General features: G+C 53.3%; 1 protein-coding gene across 10 annotated transcripts in view; it reads right to left on the reverse strand.

Annotated features, from left to right (window-relative positions):
• Positions 1-13,753, reverse strand: part of DNMT3A (DNA methyltransferase 3 alpha) — a 94,628-nt gene that overhangs the window by 23,831 nt on the left and 57,044 nt on the right. For all 10 annotated transcript variants that reach the window (XM_037146759.2, XM_053666821.1, XM_053666820.1 and 7 more), the window contains 2 exons: positions 13,139-13,182; positions 12,532-12,678 (listed from right to left, as the gene is read on the reverse strand). In XM_037146759.2, the coding sequence (XP_037002654.2) occupies positions 12,532-12,678; positions 13,139-13,182 (191 nt within the window). The remainder of the gene's footprint in view (positions 1-12,531; positions 12,679-13,138; positions 13,183-13,753) is intronic.

Consider the following 13,753-nt stretch of genomic DNA (forward strand, 5'->3'; position numbering starts at 1 on the left):
CGCAGCTGTCTGCCTATCTGTTCGGACCGGGAGCAGCCTGGCGCCTGTTCTGGGATCTGCTGTCGTAAGTTCTGATCCAGACTGACCCCTTACTTCACCTCCCCCACCTCTACCCCAAGCAGACCTCACCCCTCCACAGGTCCCCCTTTCTCTCCCTGTCACTGCTACACGTCCTAATGGTGTTGTGTGCTTGGAAGCCGGAACTTGCCGGACCTGCCCTAGGCTTCCGGAACTCCAGTTGCTACCTCCTGCCTCCTTGCACCCATCTGCTCTCGCTTTCCCTGCAGCTCGGGCCTGCGCTGTCAGGGAAGGTTTCTCCACAAACCCACTCTCTCTCACAGTCACTTTCATCCCCCAGCACACCCAGGAGCTTCGGGGTGTGCCCAGGCCTCCAGGGAGGGAGGAAGGTGCAGGCGGGGCAGGAGCAGGGGGTGGGGGTGGGGATGCTGCAGGGCCCCAGACCTCACTAGCTCCTGACCAGGAAATCAACTGGAGAGGCTGCAACGTCTGGGACCGACAGGGGATCACACTGAGGACAAGACCGGCTAAAAATGCCTAGCCTCTCTGGATCAGTCTAATGGAACCACAACCCTCTGCTGAATATTACAGATAAGATCGAAGGAAGTCAGGAGGGTGGAACATGTGAGAGGTGGAAAGAACCTTATGTCAAGTTTGCTTGAGGACGCATCGATACTGCCACTTTGCTTTAGAAACCTGACCCTGGAGAGAAGTGCTAATTTCATACTTGAGGAGGGATGTGGGTCAAAGGCACCCCGTAAACCCCAAAGGCCTGGGCTGCTCTTCCTTCCCCGCTATCGCTGGGCTCCAGGGGCCAAAGGGTGGGGCCTCAGGGCCACCATTCAGAATGCAGACCCTCTCAAGTTTCAGGGTCCAAAGGGAAGATTCCAGAGGAGTTCAGCCTAGAGCACTGGGCTAAACTAGGCTGAAAGCAGCTAAAGCGCCCACCATCTCCAACTCAAAGAAAAAACTTGAATTCCTGTACCAAGTCTCTTCCAGCCTCCCCCCCCCGCCCTTGTTCGGAAGTGGCCCCCTAGCTCTGCCAGCTTTAGAGCCTGCCCTTCTCCCCCCACTTGGTAATGAACCTTGGAACCAATCGCCTGGAGAAGCACCTGGGCCACGCCCTTCACTATGGACCCCAAAGCAGGGGCCCCAGCAGGGGCAATTACAACAAAACTCGAAGGTGATTCCAACTGCAGGGAGACCCCTGATGAGGGTGATAGGTGGTCCAAAATATAGTAAATGCACCTTCGGGGGAATCTCTCCAAGGCCAGATTTTGTTCACTTTCTCTCATTAATAGCTTGAGTGTTCTCAAACTTTCCCATGCCCCAGAATCATCTAGGTACCTGGCTAGAAAAACGGATTTCTCAGGAACCGAGCCACAGATTCTGTCCCCACTGGTTCAGAATGGGGGCTGGGGACGTGCCTTTCTAGTGCCCGGGTGACTGTGAGGGAGGAAGACATACCCTTTAAGAAACACCGGGCTCTGACAGCACCTTTGGGATGTAGAAAGAATGTCCAACTCAATTTCGGGGTTTTTTTTTCTGGGGTTGGTTTGGTTTTTTGCCCCACAAAGTTACCTTTCAAACTGCACCTAGATTCAAACATACAAGAGACTAAACTGTTTTATCCCTATTTGTGTTTAACCACCTGAATGGAAGTGAGATCTGAATACATGTATACTGTCCACAACCCACTGGCTAAAGAGGAAGACAGCACCTGGGAAGGGTTATGACAAAGTCAGGTCAGAAAAATGGTAAAATCCCCCCCAAATACACACACACACAATCTGTTGGCAAGGAGAGTGTGAACTGAGAGGTGAGGGACAGGTGCCCACAGAGACCTGACAGGGTTAGAAAGAGCTCCAGATGGGTGAAAAGGGGGGCTTCGTGGGCCTCCATTCAGTTCCAGAACTCCTTTACAAGTTGGTCCTGGTTGCTAGCTGCTCCCAGACACCGCAAGTCTCTGTCCCCCCTTGTCCTGCTCCTTCCAATGCACGGCTGCCCTCCACGCCTCAGCTCTGCCCTCCCTGCCCTCCAGCCTGCACTTGCCCTCCACGTCTGCCAGTGACAGTGATGCCGTGGAAGCTGCCTGCTAACCCGCTCCCTGTGGATGGCCACCCAGCGGGCTTCTCAAAAGCAGCTTGTCTGAAACCCAACTCAAAAGCCTACCCCTTCTTAAAAAAAAAATCTCTGCGACCTTGAGGTAGGCAGAGAATTCTTAGAGATACACACATACTGACCAATGAAGATGGAGAAATTGAACTTCATTAAACCAAAAAGTTCCAGCTCATCAAAATACACACTTTCTTAAGACAATGAAAAGTCCACACCACCTTCCTGCCCCAAACCAGCTTTCCCTGCAGGATCCTCTAGTGCAGGTGATGGCAGCCACCCCACCCCACTCCCTACGCCCCAAACACCAAGCAGGTTTCTCCCTGCCCTCCAACCAGAGACACGTTCCGTCCATTCTATCAAGCCCGATCCCCATTACCCTGACCCTCAAAGCCAAATGTAACACCTCCTAACTGGTCCCGCTTCTAAACGCCCACTGTCTGGGCCCCTTACGATGCTGCCAGGGTCCTCTTCCTAACACACACACCCAGTGCTCTTACGTGCCAGCCCCCACTGCACAAGGAAGCCTGAGTTCCTCACTACAACAAGCAGACCGTGGACAGCCTGACCACCCTCCTTTGCCATTTTATCTCTTCTTGCACTCTCTCCGACTCCCAGACCCCAGTGACCGATCTCTTGCTGTTCCCTAAACAACTCAGAAGCTTCACGCCTCCTTCTCATTGTCCTCAGTGGTTCCTTTCCCTAAAATGCCTTCCTTGTGTATCCCTATTGGAATTCTCAAAGGACACTGCCTCTGGGAAGCTTTCCAACCTTTCTTTGCTCATCAAACTTGGGGCCAGAAGCACAGAATGAGCCCCATGCTCCACTGACAGTGAGGCTCACGGTGAACGGTCTGTGCACCCCCACGCCTCCTGGGGTGGCGTACGCCTCGTGGGGTGGCGTACACCTCGCGGGGCGGCGTGCACCTCGTGGGGTGGCGTACGCCTCCTGGGGCGGCGTGTACCTCGAGCGCACTGCCCGTCCGCCTCCCCAGTGCCGGCACGGTGCTATGTATATTCAGTGAGGCATCAGTTCACGGCTGTGAACTCCTGCACGTAGTGTGCTGGCTCCTTCACGGAGTCACAGGGCCCAGCCTGCCACCCAATGCCTGAGCACCCCAGGGACCGCCTTGACAAATGGTCTGGTTTTTCAAGCAGAGCAGAAAAAGCATCACCACTGTATCTTTTCCATTGTCTGCCTCCTAGAAAATGCTATGAGAACACCTGTAAAGTTGAACTGAGTATGCAAGACATCCTGAGGCACTCTGGACTCCGAACTCCTAGACAAGTTCTTGGACCACCTACCTTAGGACCCCCTCAGTGCCTTTCCTCACGGGCCCTGTCGGGCAAACTCCTGTTCCAGTGGAGGGCCTGCATGATGTCCCTTCTTCGGCGAGCCCCCCCAAGGTCCTGGGCAGGGCCAGTCAGTTACTCCTAGAGCCCCATTCCTCGTATTTCTGCAGTAACCCTCCTGGATTTCAGCAGCACGATTTATTTGCTCACCTGCCTGCCTCTCCCAGGGGAGGGGGCATCCCAGAGCAGGATTCTGATTTCCCTTTGGATTTGTTTCCTCGGCGTCTAGAACATGTTGGAACACAGGAGATACCCAGACACATCCGGTGTTATCTCAAAGCCCAAGCACACAGTATTTGCTCAGTCAGGGCTCAAGAACTCTTTGAAATAATGAACCAATGACTGTATGATTAATGAAAACTAGCAGTGAGGAGCAGATTGCAGATCTAGGCAGATCTCTGACTACCAAACCGAGAAGCAGGGCTGTGAATTCCCGGGCTAAGGAAATACCGCGGGAGGCTGTGTGTGCCAGAGGGTGGGCACGCTCCGCAACACCACCTTCTCAGTGATGAGGTCAAGCCCCTCCCTCATCCCTGGACCTAGTGTCTGAAGATGTGCACCACGCCCCCCCTTTCCATTCCTGACATAAAATGACAGAGGAGGAAATGAGGACAGTAGCAGAGGGGGACACTAGACTCTAGCACCAAACGTGAATTTCATTAAAGTTTTCTTTCCTAAAGAATCCTTACAAGGATGCTTTATGTGTGTACTTCTAAAAGAGGCATTTATGTGAGCCTGAGGATGCACTCAAATATTTAATTCAGAATTTACAGACAAGCCAGTAAAGGAGACAAGGGGAGCTGTGGATCCTGATCTCTGTCCTCCTCCCCTCTGAATTATGAAATTCTAGACTCTCTGGGGGGTCTTCCAGTCTGTATCTGCCACATTACTCACAAGAAAACTGAAGAGCGCAGCGGGGACAGACCCCCTGGGATTTGCTCGGGGACAGAAGCTGAGACCAGAACCCAGGCCTCCTGAATCTCACTCCAACCCTCTCAACGCCATCTCACAATGCCCAACACGGATCACGAGAAACAGCAATGCAAGGGGAAGGGCCTGGGGCCCAGTGAGTGGAGCAGGGGACAGGCCCTGAGGGCGCTGGTGGAGCGGCCTCCACCCCAGCAGCTGGAGAGGTGGGGAGGGGAGGCAGCCAGGCGGAGGGCCGGCCGGGCCCACACCGCTCTCCTCACACCTACTTCGGTTTCAGGAGGAGCCAAGACTGCAAACCGGGGAGACTCGGTTCCATTTGAGCTATGTGGGTGCAGACGAACCCAGCACGGGAGCTGGAGTCCAGTTCTGCCCACCTGACTGCTCCATAGGGTCACCCACGTGGCTGCTACCTAGTGTCCTAACAGTAAAAATTGGATACGAATAGTTCTTACAGGGATTCTGGATCATATATCTGACAAACGAGAATTATACACCTTAACAGTGCATTTGGTGGCCTTTATTCAAGGGAGAACAATCCACGGATCGGTGGAACGAACATAGTACCTCACAAGCAGTGGACCGTTCTCCCCGAGCATTAGAAGAGGCAATGCAGAAACAGCAGCAGATTGGCCAGGAAGTCCGGGATTTCCTTATAAGGCCAGCAGGTCTTATTTCCTAGAGGAAGGTCAACTAGCTAAAGCTGAGCCGGAGCACTGTGATTGGTGTACGTTTCCCTGACAGGTGTTTCCCCGTAAGTGCAGCTGACTCGGGTTGAGATGTGTGACGTAGGCCGGCGTCACTGGGGTGGCCTCCATTTCATGGGCCCTGAAATACGAATTAACGTCATCCTAGTTTAGGATGACGGGGAAAGCAGTGCTCTCGGCAGTGCCTGGCGTGCAGTAGGTGCTCAGTTAAGTCCTTCCCCTCAGGCCTAGTTCAGGCTTCGCTGCAGCCAGCTGCAGGATCCCAGGTGAGTGACGACCACCTGCCCCACCCCTTGCTTTCTTACCACCAAAAGAAATGGGGGTTGTTCAAAGAGCTTTCCTCTCTTAGATGAAACGATCTCTCTAGTGTGCAAACAGCCCATCCACTTAAGAGCCAATGGGGAACCTCTGTGACAATGTCCCAGCCTAGCCAAAAGGCCAGCAGCCCTGGAAGTCACGACTGCTCACAGGCTGTCCCGGGAATGCCTTTAAAACACGTTCAGCCTTTCGGTGGAGCATGCTGTCATGCCTGCTCCAAATGGCATCCTCTCTCTGAAGGCTTATGTTATTTTTGAGGCCACTCTGCAAAAGTTTAGGTTTTCATTAGTCTATACATGGTGAGTAAGCGCGGAATGTTTGCCGGTCAGAATACCCTGAAGCTGCCACTTAACATATTTTACTAATACTCTGGTTTTCGACCTTCATGTGTTGACATTTCTCCAGTCTGCTATACCAAAGCCCAGGAGATCAAATCGATCCACGATCCACCTATTCCCAAAGCCCCCAGCACAATGCCCCCTGCTTAGTGGGTGCGCGGTGATGGCTTATTCAATGGAATAGAGCGCAGCAGGAGATGACCCTGTGGACATTCACAGGCTGCTCTTCCCAGGGCAGACAGGAAGCAGTCTGTTGAGACTGCAGGGTTATAAAGCAAGAGGAAGCAACATTTGCTCAGCTCACAGAAGCAGCAGCGCAAATGGCCAATAAACATATGAAAAGATGTCAAACCTCACTTATTATCTGGGAAATGCCAATTAAAATCATAACAAGATACCATTCTCCCCAACCATTAGATTAGCAAAATACTGATGTTGGCAAAGGTGAGAGTCTTCTCGTACCCTGTTAGGGGCATAAATTGGTGCTGGCCTTTTTAAGGAGGACAATTTGGCAGATTTTATAAAATGCAAAATACACGTTCCCTTCGATCCAGCATTCTCTTTCTAGAGAAACCCAGATGTACAAAGAGTCCTAACCAAGGGTGTTTACTGTTTCGGTGCTTATGCGGCAGATCACAGTAAACACCAATCACAAGTGCCCAAGAAGAAAATGGTTAAATACAATCACGGTGATGCCCATGGTAGAACACAGCAGCGACCAATCACGGAGCTCGCCTGCCCAGACTTATTGTACGTGAAAAACCAAGCTGTCAAATGAAACTACGGTGTGGTTCCACTTGAATAAGAAAGGAAAAGAAAAAGGAACTGTGAAGCAAAATTATATATTTACATGCACACAGAAATGGAAAGAAAAGCCCTGTCAGGTACCTCTGGTGGAGGAATTAAAATGCGGGTGGGGAGGGGGTTTTACAATAAGAATGTATCGGTGTTGAACTTATATAATTTGAATTTATTTTAAAAAATGATCCAGCTAATATTATATGCTAGCACTGTGCTAGAAGCGTTAAATACTACGTATTACCTTATTAACCCAGACAACTCTGGGATTAGATTTATTCGTTCAGCAAATCTTCACCTATCCCTCTGAATGACAGCCCTGGGGGCAGAGGGGGTCGGAGCACCATCACAGAACAAGCTCGGGAAGGGCCCAAGCAGAAAAGGAACTGGTGAGTGCCGACACACCCGGGAGAGGAGAGTGCTGCCCCTGCCGCCACAGTGGAAGGACCTCGGTTTGGTAAGGTTTAAGGATGCCTGAGGTCCCACACCTGGGAAGAGATTAAGTCACCATTGGAACTCACCTCCAAAGGGAAGCATTGCTACCTGCTGGGCAGCCTGAGGGCAGGGCAGGGGAGGTTGGGTCTGAGTGTTGAGGGAGGAGGGGGGAGGAGGGGGGGAGGAGGGGGGAGGAAGGGAGAGGAGGGGAGAGGAGGGGAGGGGCAGGGAGGGGAGACTATGATATTGGGACTGAAAATTATTTGTTATATTTTTTAAACATATTTTTTTTATTGATTGATTTGAGAGAGAAAGGGAAGGAGGGGGAGGGGGGAGAGAGAAACATCAATTTGCTGCTCTGCCCATCCGTGCACCCATTGGTTGAGCATGTGCCTTAACATGATACAGAACTGCAACCCTGGCCCTCCTGGACGATGCTCCAAACAGTTGACCCTCCTGGCTAGGGCTGTGTTATCATCGCCAATTTAACATGTACTTAGCCTCTAATAAGTGTAAGAATGCATGAGTTTCCCCCCCCCCCCATCAGGCTGGGAGTCTGAAAGAGACTAGATTCTAGATCAGCAGGGCGTGGTATCCTTGCCTTGAGGCAATTTAAAATCAGATTGGAGTGAAGAGATTACAGAGAGCCCTCACGTCATCACCGGCTGTGCAGAAGCACACTATCAGAGTCCGCAGGCCCTCCCTCTGGCTGGACGGCTGTTCCAGCTGCTAGGCTGTTCCAGCTGCTTGGCTGGGCCTCTGCTCCCCGCCGCCTCCCAGTGTTAGGAACCAGGGAAACAATACCTGTGAGAAGCTCTTCCTAAACCTAAGCCCTCCCTTGGGTCCTTCTTCTCTGATAATTAGTAGAAAGAGGGTCCCAGGACTTGCCTTCCTTTGAGAGAAGGGATTACCTCACCTCTGCCCTTCCCACCACCCGAGCCTGGGCCGTTCTCCCAGGCCATGGAAGGCTCTCCTGAGCTCAAATACAGCAATGGCCCAGTGGGAACAGCAGGAGCGAAGCACAGCGTGAAGAAGAGTCGAGGCACTACCTTACCTGTGGGGGTCTGCCCACCCAGGTCCTCGGACCCCATGCTATTTCCAGGTACACCTGTCAGCACCCCTGGAAACCAAGGGCTTGGGCTCTGGGGTGGAAACCCAAGGGCCGAGCTCCCTGACAAGGGGTCCCCCATTCATCAACTTCCCAATGGCTGAGTAACCAACAGGTGTTCACGGAGCGTACTCTCCCTACCCAGCGCCAGGTTGGGTGCAATGCGAGAATACATGACTAACACACTAAATAGTGAAAAAATACTCCAAGAAACCAGGTGCTAAATCCGACAATATTATCAGTAAGGGCTGCAGAGTGCAGAGAAGGGAAGAAGTCAATGTAGACTGGAGAAATCCTGGAGAGCTTCCTGGAGAAAGTAGCAGCTCTTGAACTCAACTCTGAAGAATGGAGAGGGGAAAAGCACAGCACGAAAAAAGGCTAAGATGAGGGAAGGAGCATGGCAAGTATGAAGGGGAGGCTGGCCCCTCGTATTGGAGAATGGTAGTGAAGTGGGGTGGGTGACAGTGAGTGTTGAAGCCTCAAGAAACAGCCAGAGGATCTCTGATGTGACAGGGAGACAACAGGGACCCACTCTCCATTCTATAGGAGGGCCTGGTCCTGGTTAAGGTAGTCTGATCCTTAAAAGAATCAGTAGAGAGGTGCAGAGAATAGGAGCTGGAACAGACAGAAGATGATGGCTTCCCCGCCCCAGCAGGAATTCCCGCTTCAGCCTCAAGGAAAGAAGAAATGCCCTGTGTTTCTCATCCGCTTGCTTCAAATTTCATTCATTTTGTGATATTCTACGTCTTAATTTTTTTTTTTTTGTGGTGGGGGGGGAGGGCAGGAAAGTCTGAGGAGATCTGCCATCTCACACAGACAGAAAAGTAAGGAGTAGCCCTCACTTAGTAACTGTGGCCTGCCTGACAAAGGTGGTCATTGGAAAAGGAACTAACGCAGAGGAGGATGTTTTGGGGGAAGAAAGTCCCGCAGGGAAGGGGCAGCTGCAGACTGGAGTCCAGCGGGAGCCCCAGCGCAGGGCACACGCGCCCCACCACCCTGGCCCCAGCCACCTTCCTGCAGCTCTCAGCGCCCTGTTCCGTGTTCCGCCACCACAACCCCTCCCCACTCCCGAACAGGCCAGGCTCTGCCGGCCTCCGAACCTCTGCACACACTGTACACCTCTTCCCTAAATTCCAATTCGTCCCTTAAAAGCCAAAAGCCACTTCTTGCTGACCTACAGATGATCCCCTGCAGAATGAGTCTAAGTCTTGCCCTGGCTGGTCTGGTGTGGCTCAGTGGGTTGAGTGCTGGCCTGCAAACCAAAAGGTCACTGGTTCGATTCCCAGTCAGAGCACATGCCTGGGTTGCAGGCCAGGTACTCAGCTGGGGGTGTGTGAGAGGCAACCAACTGATGTATGTCTCGCACATCAATGTTCCACTTTTTCCCCCCTCTCTCCCTTCCTCTCTCTCTAAAAAAAATTAAGTAAAATCTTAAAAAAAAAGAAGAACGTGTCTGAGTCCCTCCAGGTGACGCCCTTCCTGAGGTGCCTGAACACTCAGCCTGTCACGGGACAAGTGAGAGTCCTCTTGGCCTCTGGTAACCCCAGGATCCCACTCTGCACTCAGAAGCCGCAGGCTCTGGGTGGCAGCTCCGTGACAGTGCCCTGCAGGAACTTCCAAAGACCAGGTGTCTCATTCTGAAGCTGCTGGCTGGACCTTCAGGTGACACTGCCTGGGAAACAGCTGGGGGGTCGGCAGGGGCTCTCTTTTTGGAGTTGGGGCTGGGGAAGAAGCAGAGGCCAAAGGTTTAAGATTTTCTAGAAAAGCTTTTGATGGTTGTTGACGCTGGATGACAGGCACATGGGGTTCGTTACTCCACTCTCGCTACTTCCGTGGGTGTCAGAAAAGGTTCACGGTAAACAAGTCTTCTTAAATTTTAGTAGGAAACTTAAAACTGGGAAAATGTAGCTATTATCTTAATTTTTCCAGCAAGTTGAGAAAAGATTCCCTTATTTATTTATTTTTAAAGATTTTATTTACTTTTTAGAGAGAGGGGAAGAGAGAGAGAAAGGGGAAAGAAACATCAATCAGCTGCTTCTCGCACGCCCTCAACCCGGGACCTGGCCGGCAACCCTGGCATGTGCCCTGTCGAGAATCAAACTGGTGACCTTTCGGTTCTGTGCACAGTCTGACGCTCAATCCACTGAACCACGCCAGCCAGGGCAGGTTTCCTTTTTAATCATAACTAAGGGCAAGCCTCCGTACTGCTTCTTCAAGGGAGCAGTTTGAGGACTACAGAATTTCTAGAAGCTTCTGTAGGTCTAAAAGTCCTTAGGTCTGGGCTTCTGGCCCCAAGGCTAAGGAAGGGCTAAACAACACCCTGCATAAGAAGGGCTTAAAGAGCAAAGCCCCTCCCTGGCTCCAGGGGGTCAAGAGAGGGGCAACTCACCAGAGGGGGAACATGGTCCCAGTTCCCCATTTCTATCCATTTCTATCTTACTTTCTAGCAGTAAGATCACTCTTACTGCTCCGGTCCGGTCCCTCTCTGCTCCTGGACTTGGACTGGCTGCTGCTTTCTAGGCTCCAGCAGGGAAGCAATGTCTGCCTTCCCAGATCTAGAAAACAATCAGGCCTCCAAATCCCCACCCTATTTTGAACTTTCACTGGAGCAAATCCCCAAACAATGTACTGAGGATAACGCCTTCCTTTTCGGGCCTGGGGCAAAGACAGGTGAGAGTGTCAGTGACTCTCACGTGCCCCAGGTGGTGGCAGTTCCCGGCATTTCCCATTTCCGCTTCCTTCCCTGTGTTGGTAAGTCAACACATCTCTCTCTCTCTCTCTTTTTAACGATTTTATTTATCTTTAGAGGGGAAGGGAAGGAGAGAGGGAGAGAAATATCAATGTATGGTTGCCTCTCGTGTGTCCCCTGCTGGGAACTGGCCTGCAACCCAGGCACGTGCCCTGACTGGGAATCGAACCATGGTTGTTTGGTTCACAGGCCTGTGCACAATCCACTGAGCTACACCAGCCAAGGCTCAACACCTCTTCTCTTAAGTCAAACATGCAGGACAGCAGCCCTGTTCTTAGTGGTCTGGTCTTCCACTGGCCTTTCCTTCACCACCTCCGCTCCTCTCGCTGCTGAAGCCCTCCAGGGGCTGGCTCCCACCCTCCTCACCACCCCCACCAAAGCTTCTCTTAGAAAAGCCACCGGCTACCTCCAGTTTGTCAGAGGCAACAGGCATGTCTCAATGGACTCAGCTTCCACAGGGCTGGGTGGCCACTATCCCTGGGGAAATTTCTCTCTGAGACCCCACTCTCTTCCCCTGGCTTCCTTCCAGACCTCTCTGCTCTGCTCCACTGCCTGCCACCCCAGCTCTCTATGAGGTCCATAAACGTAGGGATCTCTATAAATGCAATCCTGGAACTTGGTTTCTGCCTGCTTCTGCCGCCACTGCCACCACAACACCCTCCCCGCACTGCCCGCTGTGAGCTCATCAGTTTCCATGGACTTAAAGACCAGGTTCTGCTCTTGACTCCTTCCCCACCTTTGTGTCTACAGCCAGCCGGCCCACCCGCTCCTTCTCCTGCCCAGGCACCGAGCACCTCAGCATCTCACCTTGAAATCTACATTCCAAAACCTGTTCCTCCCAGTCTTCCCCATCCGATGACGTGACACAACTGTCATCAGCGTTCAGGCCAGACCCCTAGGGGCCATCCTCGAGCCCTCTGTTCCCTCCCCTGCATGCCTCCCACTCATCAGCACACCCTACTGATCCTATCTCCAACATCCACCCTGGGTTTGTCCTGTGTCTCCACCACTGCCCCTCCCACCCACTTCCCATCGTTCCTCCGCACAGAGCCCGTCGATGGCATCCCAGTGCACTTAGAATTAAACCACCTTTCAGTTGGCACCCACAAGGCCTTGTACGACCAGACCCCGGCTGCCTCCCAGCCCGGTCTGGCTCCACTTTCTCCCTTGCTCATTTCACTCCGCGCATACTGGTCTTTCATTCGGCCAAACAAGTCAGGGTCTTGCTTGTGCTGCTTCCTCTGCCTGGAATATTCTCTCCTACCCTGCTCCTACACAGCCAGCTCTCCGTTTCCTGTGGGTCTCAACTGAAATGTCACTTCCTCCAAGAAGGCTCTCCTGACTGTCCCACCCAGAGCAGGCCTCTGTCATCCTCCATTTCAGCCCATTTACTTGTTTTCTGCCTGTCTCCCCCGTCAGAACACCAACTCCACTCCACGAGCACAGGAGTCACATGTGAGGACACTGCCTGATACTCAGTAAGTGTTCAATAAACATTTGTTGAAAGAAGAAAGGAACCACTCCCTGCCTAGGATTGAGCAGTCCCCTGAAGTACGAGAGGTCAGCCCGAAGGAAACTGGCCGCAGCCCCAGGGGGCGGCAGAAGCTAGCTTCTGGTTCTCCAACACAGTGGCACCAGCTGGGGCCCAGGCCAGAAGGCACCTCACCTCCCTTTTCCAGCGTGCCAGCCACTCGTCCCGCTTGCGCTTGCTGATGTAGTAGGGATCCCCCGCTTGGAAGGTGAGCCGCGGCATGGGCCGCTGGCGGAGGCTGGACTCCCAGCCCAAGCCACCCCGAAGCCGGCCCCGGGAGCCCTAGGACAGAGAGACAACACAGAGACAGACTGCCATTAAGGTGGGCACGGACAGCCCCACCGCAGAGTCCGTTCCTCGCGGAGGGGGAACCGAGGCGGCACTCACCTCGAACAGAAAGAACCCAGGAGCTCTGACTCCCAGCCAGAGGTGCCAACCCTGTAAGTGCCGGGCGCGGCCCATCTGGGCTGGAGACTGAGCAGCTGGGGGCAGAGGGAGGGCACACTGGGCATACACCGAGAGGGCGGGTGCTTGGTCTTGGAGGGGGACTAGATGGCCACCTTGGGGGACGTCCAACCTCCATACCCACTTCCTCTCCTCCTCACAGAGGGATGTGTAAAGAAAAGGACAGGGGCCACCTCGGGCTCCCCTGCCACACACTCGCCACGGTCGGTCAGAGCAGTGGCTTTCTTCTCCTAGAATCGGGATCCACAGAGCCCCTGGGGTTGAGGAAAACACTTGCCTCCATTTTCATGGTTTCGATGTTGGTCTCCTTCTGCTCTTTGCCTGTGGAGAGGGAAGAACAAAGGGACTGTCGGCAGAGTTATGGGAGTAGCTCAGAGGCCCCACCTGGTGCCTGCCGTGGGGACAGGGGTCCTCTGACCACTTAGTTGTTCGTGCGTCACACGTGACAGCCCACAAGGTACCAGGCACCATGCTGGCCCCGGGGACTCAGAGCACAGCCAGAGCAGAGGAGGGACTGGGGCAGGGCGGAAGGCCCAGAAATCTGGGCAACAAAAGCCAGGGCTGTGGTTTCAGGCCCACGAACTCTGTCCTAGGCCCAGAGGGGGGGTGATCTATTGCAGAAGTAGCCCCACGCCGTTCCTCCCAGTCACCAGAGCCCCCTTCCCAGAGAAGGGGCCAGCCTGCACGGCCTCCCCTGGCCCCAGACTGGAACATCCCCTTCTGGGGGCGGGGGGGGGGCCTGCAGTGGGGAGAGAGGTGGGGTATAGGGCCACTGGAACGAGACTCTGGTGAAGCGACTTCATTTCTAGGAGACTCGGGTTTCTCATGTGGAAAATAAAGATGCTGGAGATCATTTCTAAGTCCCTCCTGTGGTTCCCAAACTATGGCTGTT

This window comes from Artibeus jamaicensis, unplaced genomic scaffold (assembly GCF_021234435.1).
Source record: "Artibeus jamaicensis isolate MK-2021 breed Jamaican fruit bat unplaced genomic scaffold, CSHL_Jam_final contig_465, whole genome shotgun sequence".
In the NCBI taxonomy this organism is placed as follows: domain Eukaryota; kingdom Metazoa; phylum Chordata; class Mammalia; order Chiroptera; family Phyllostomidae; genus Artibeus; species Artibeus jamaicensis.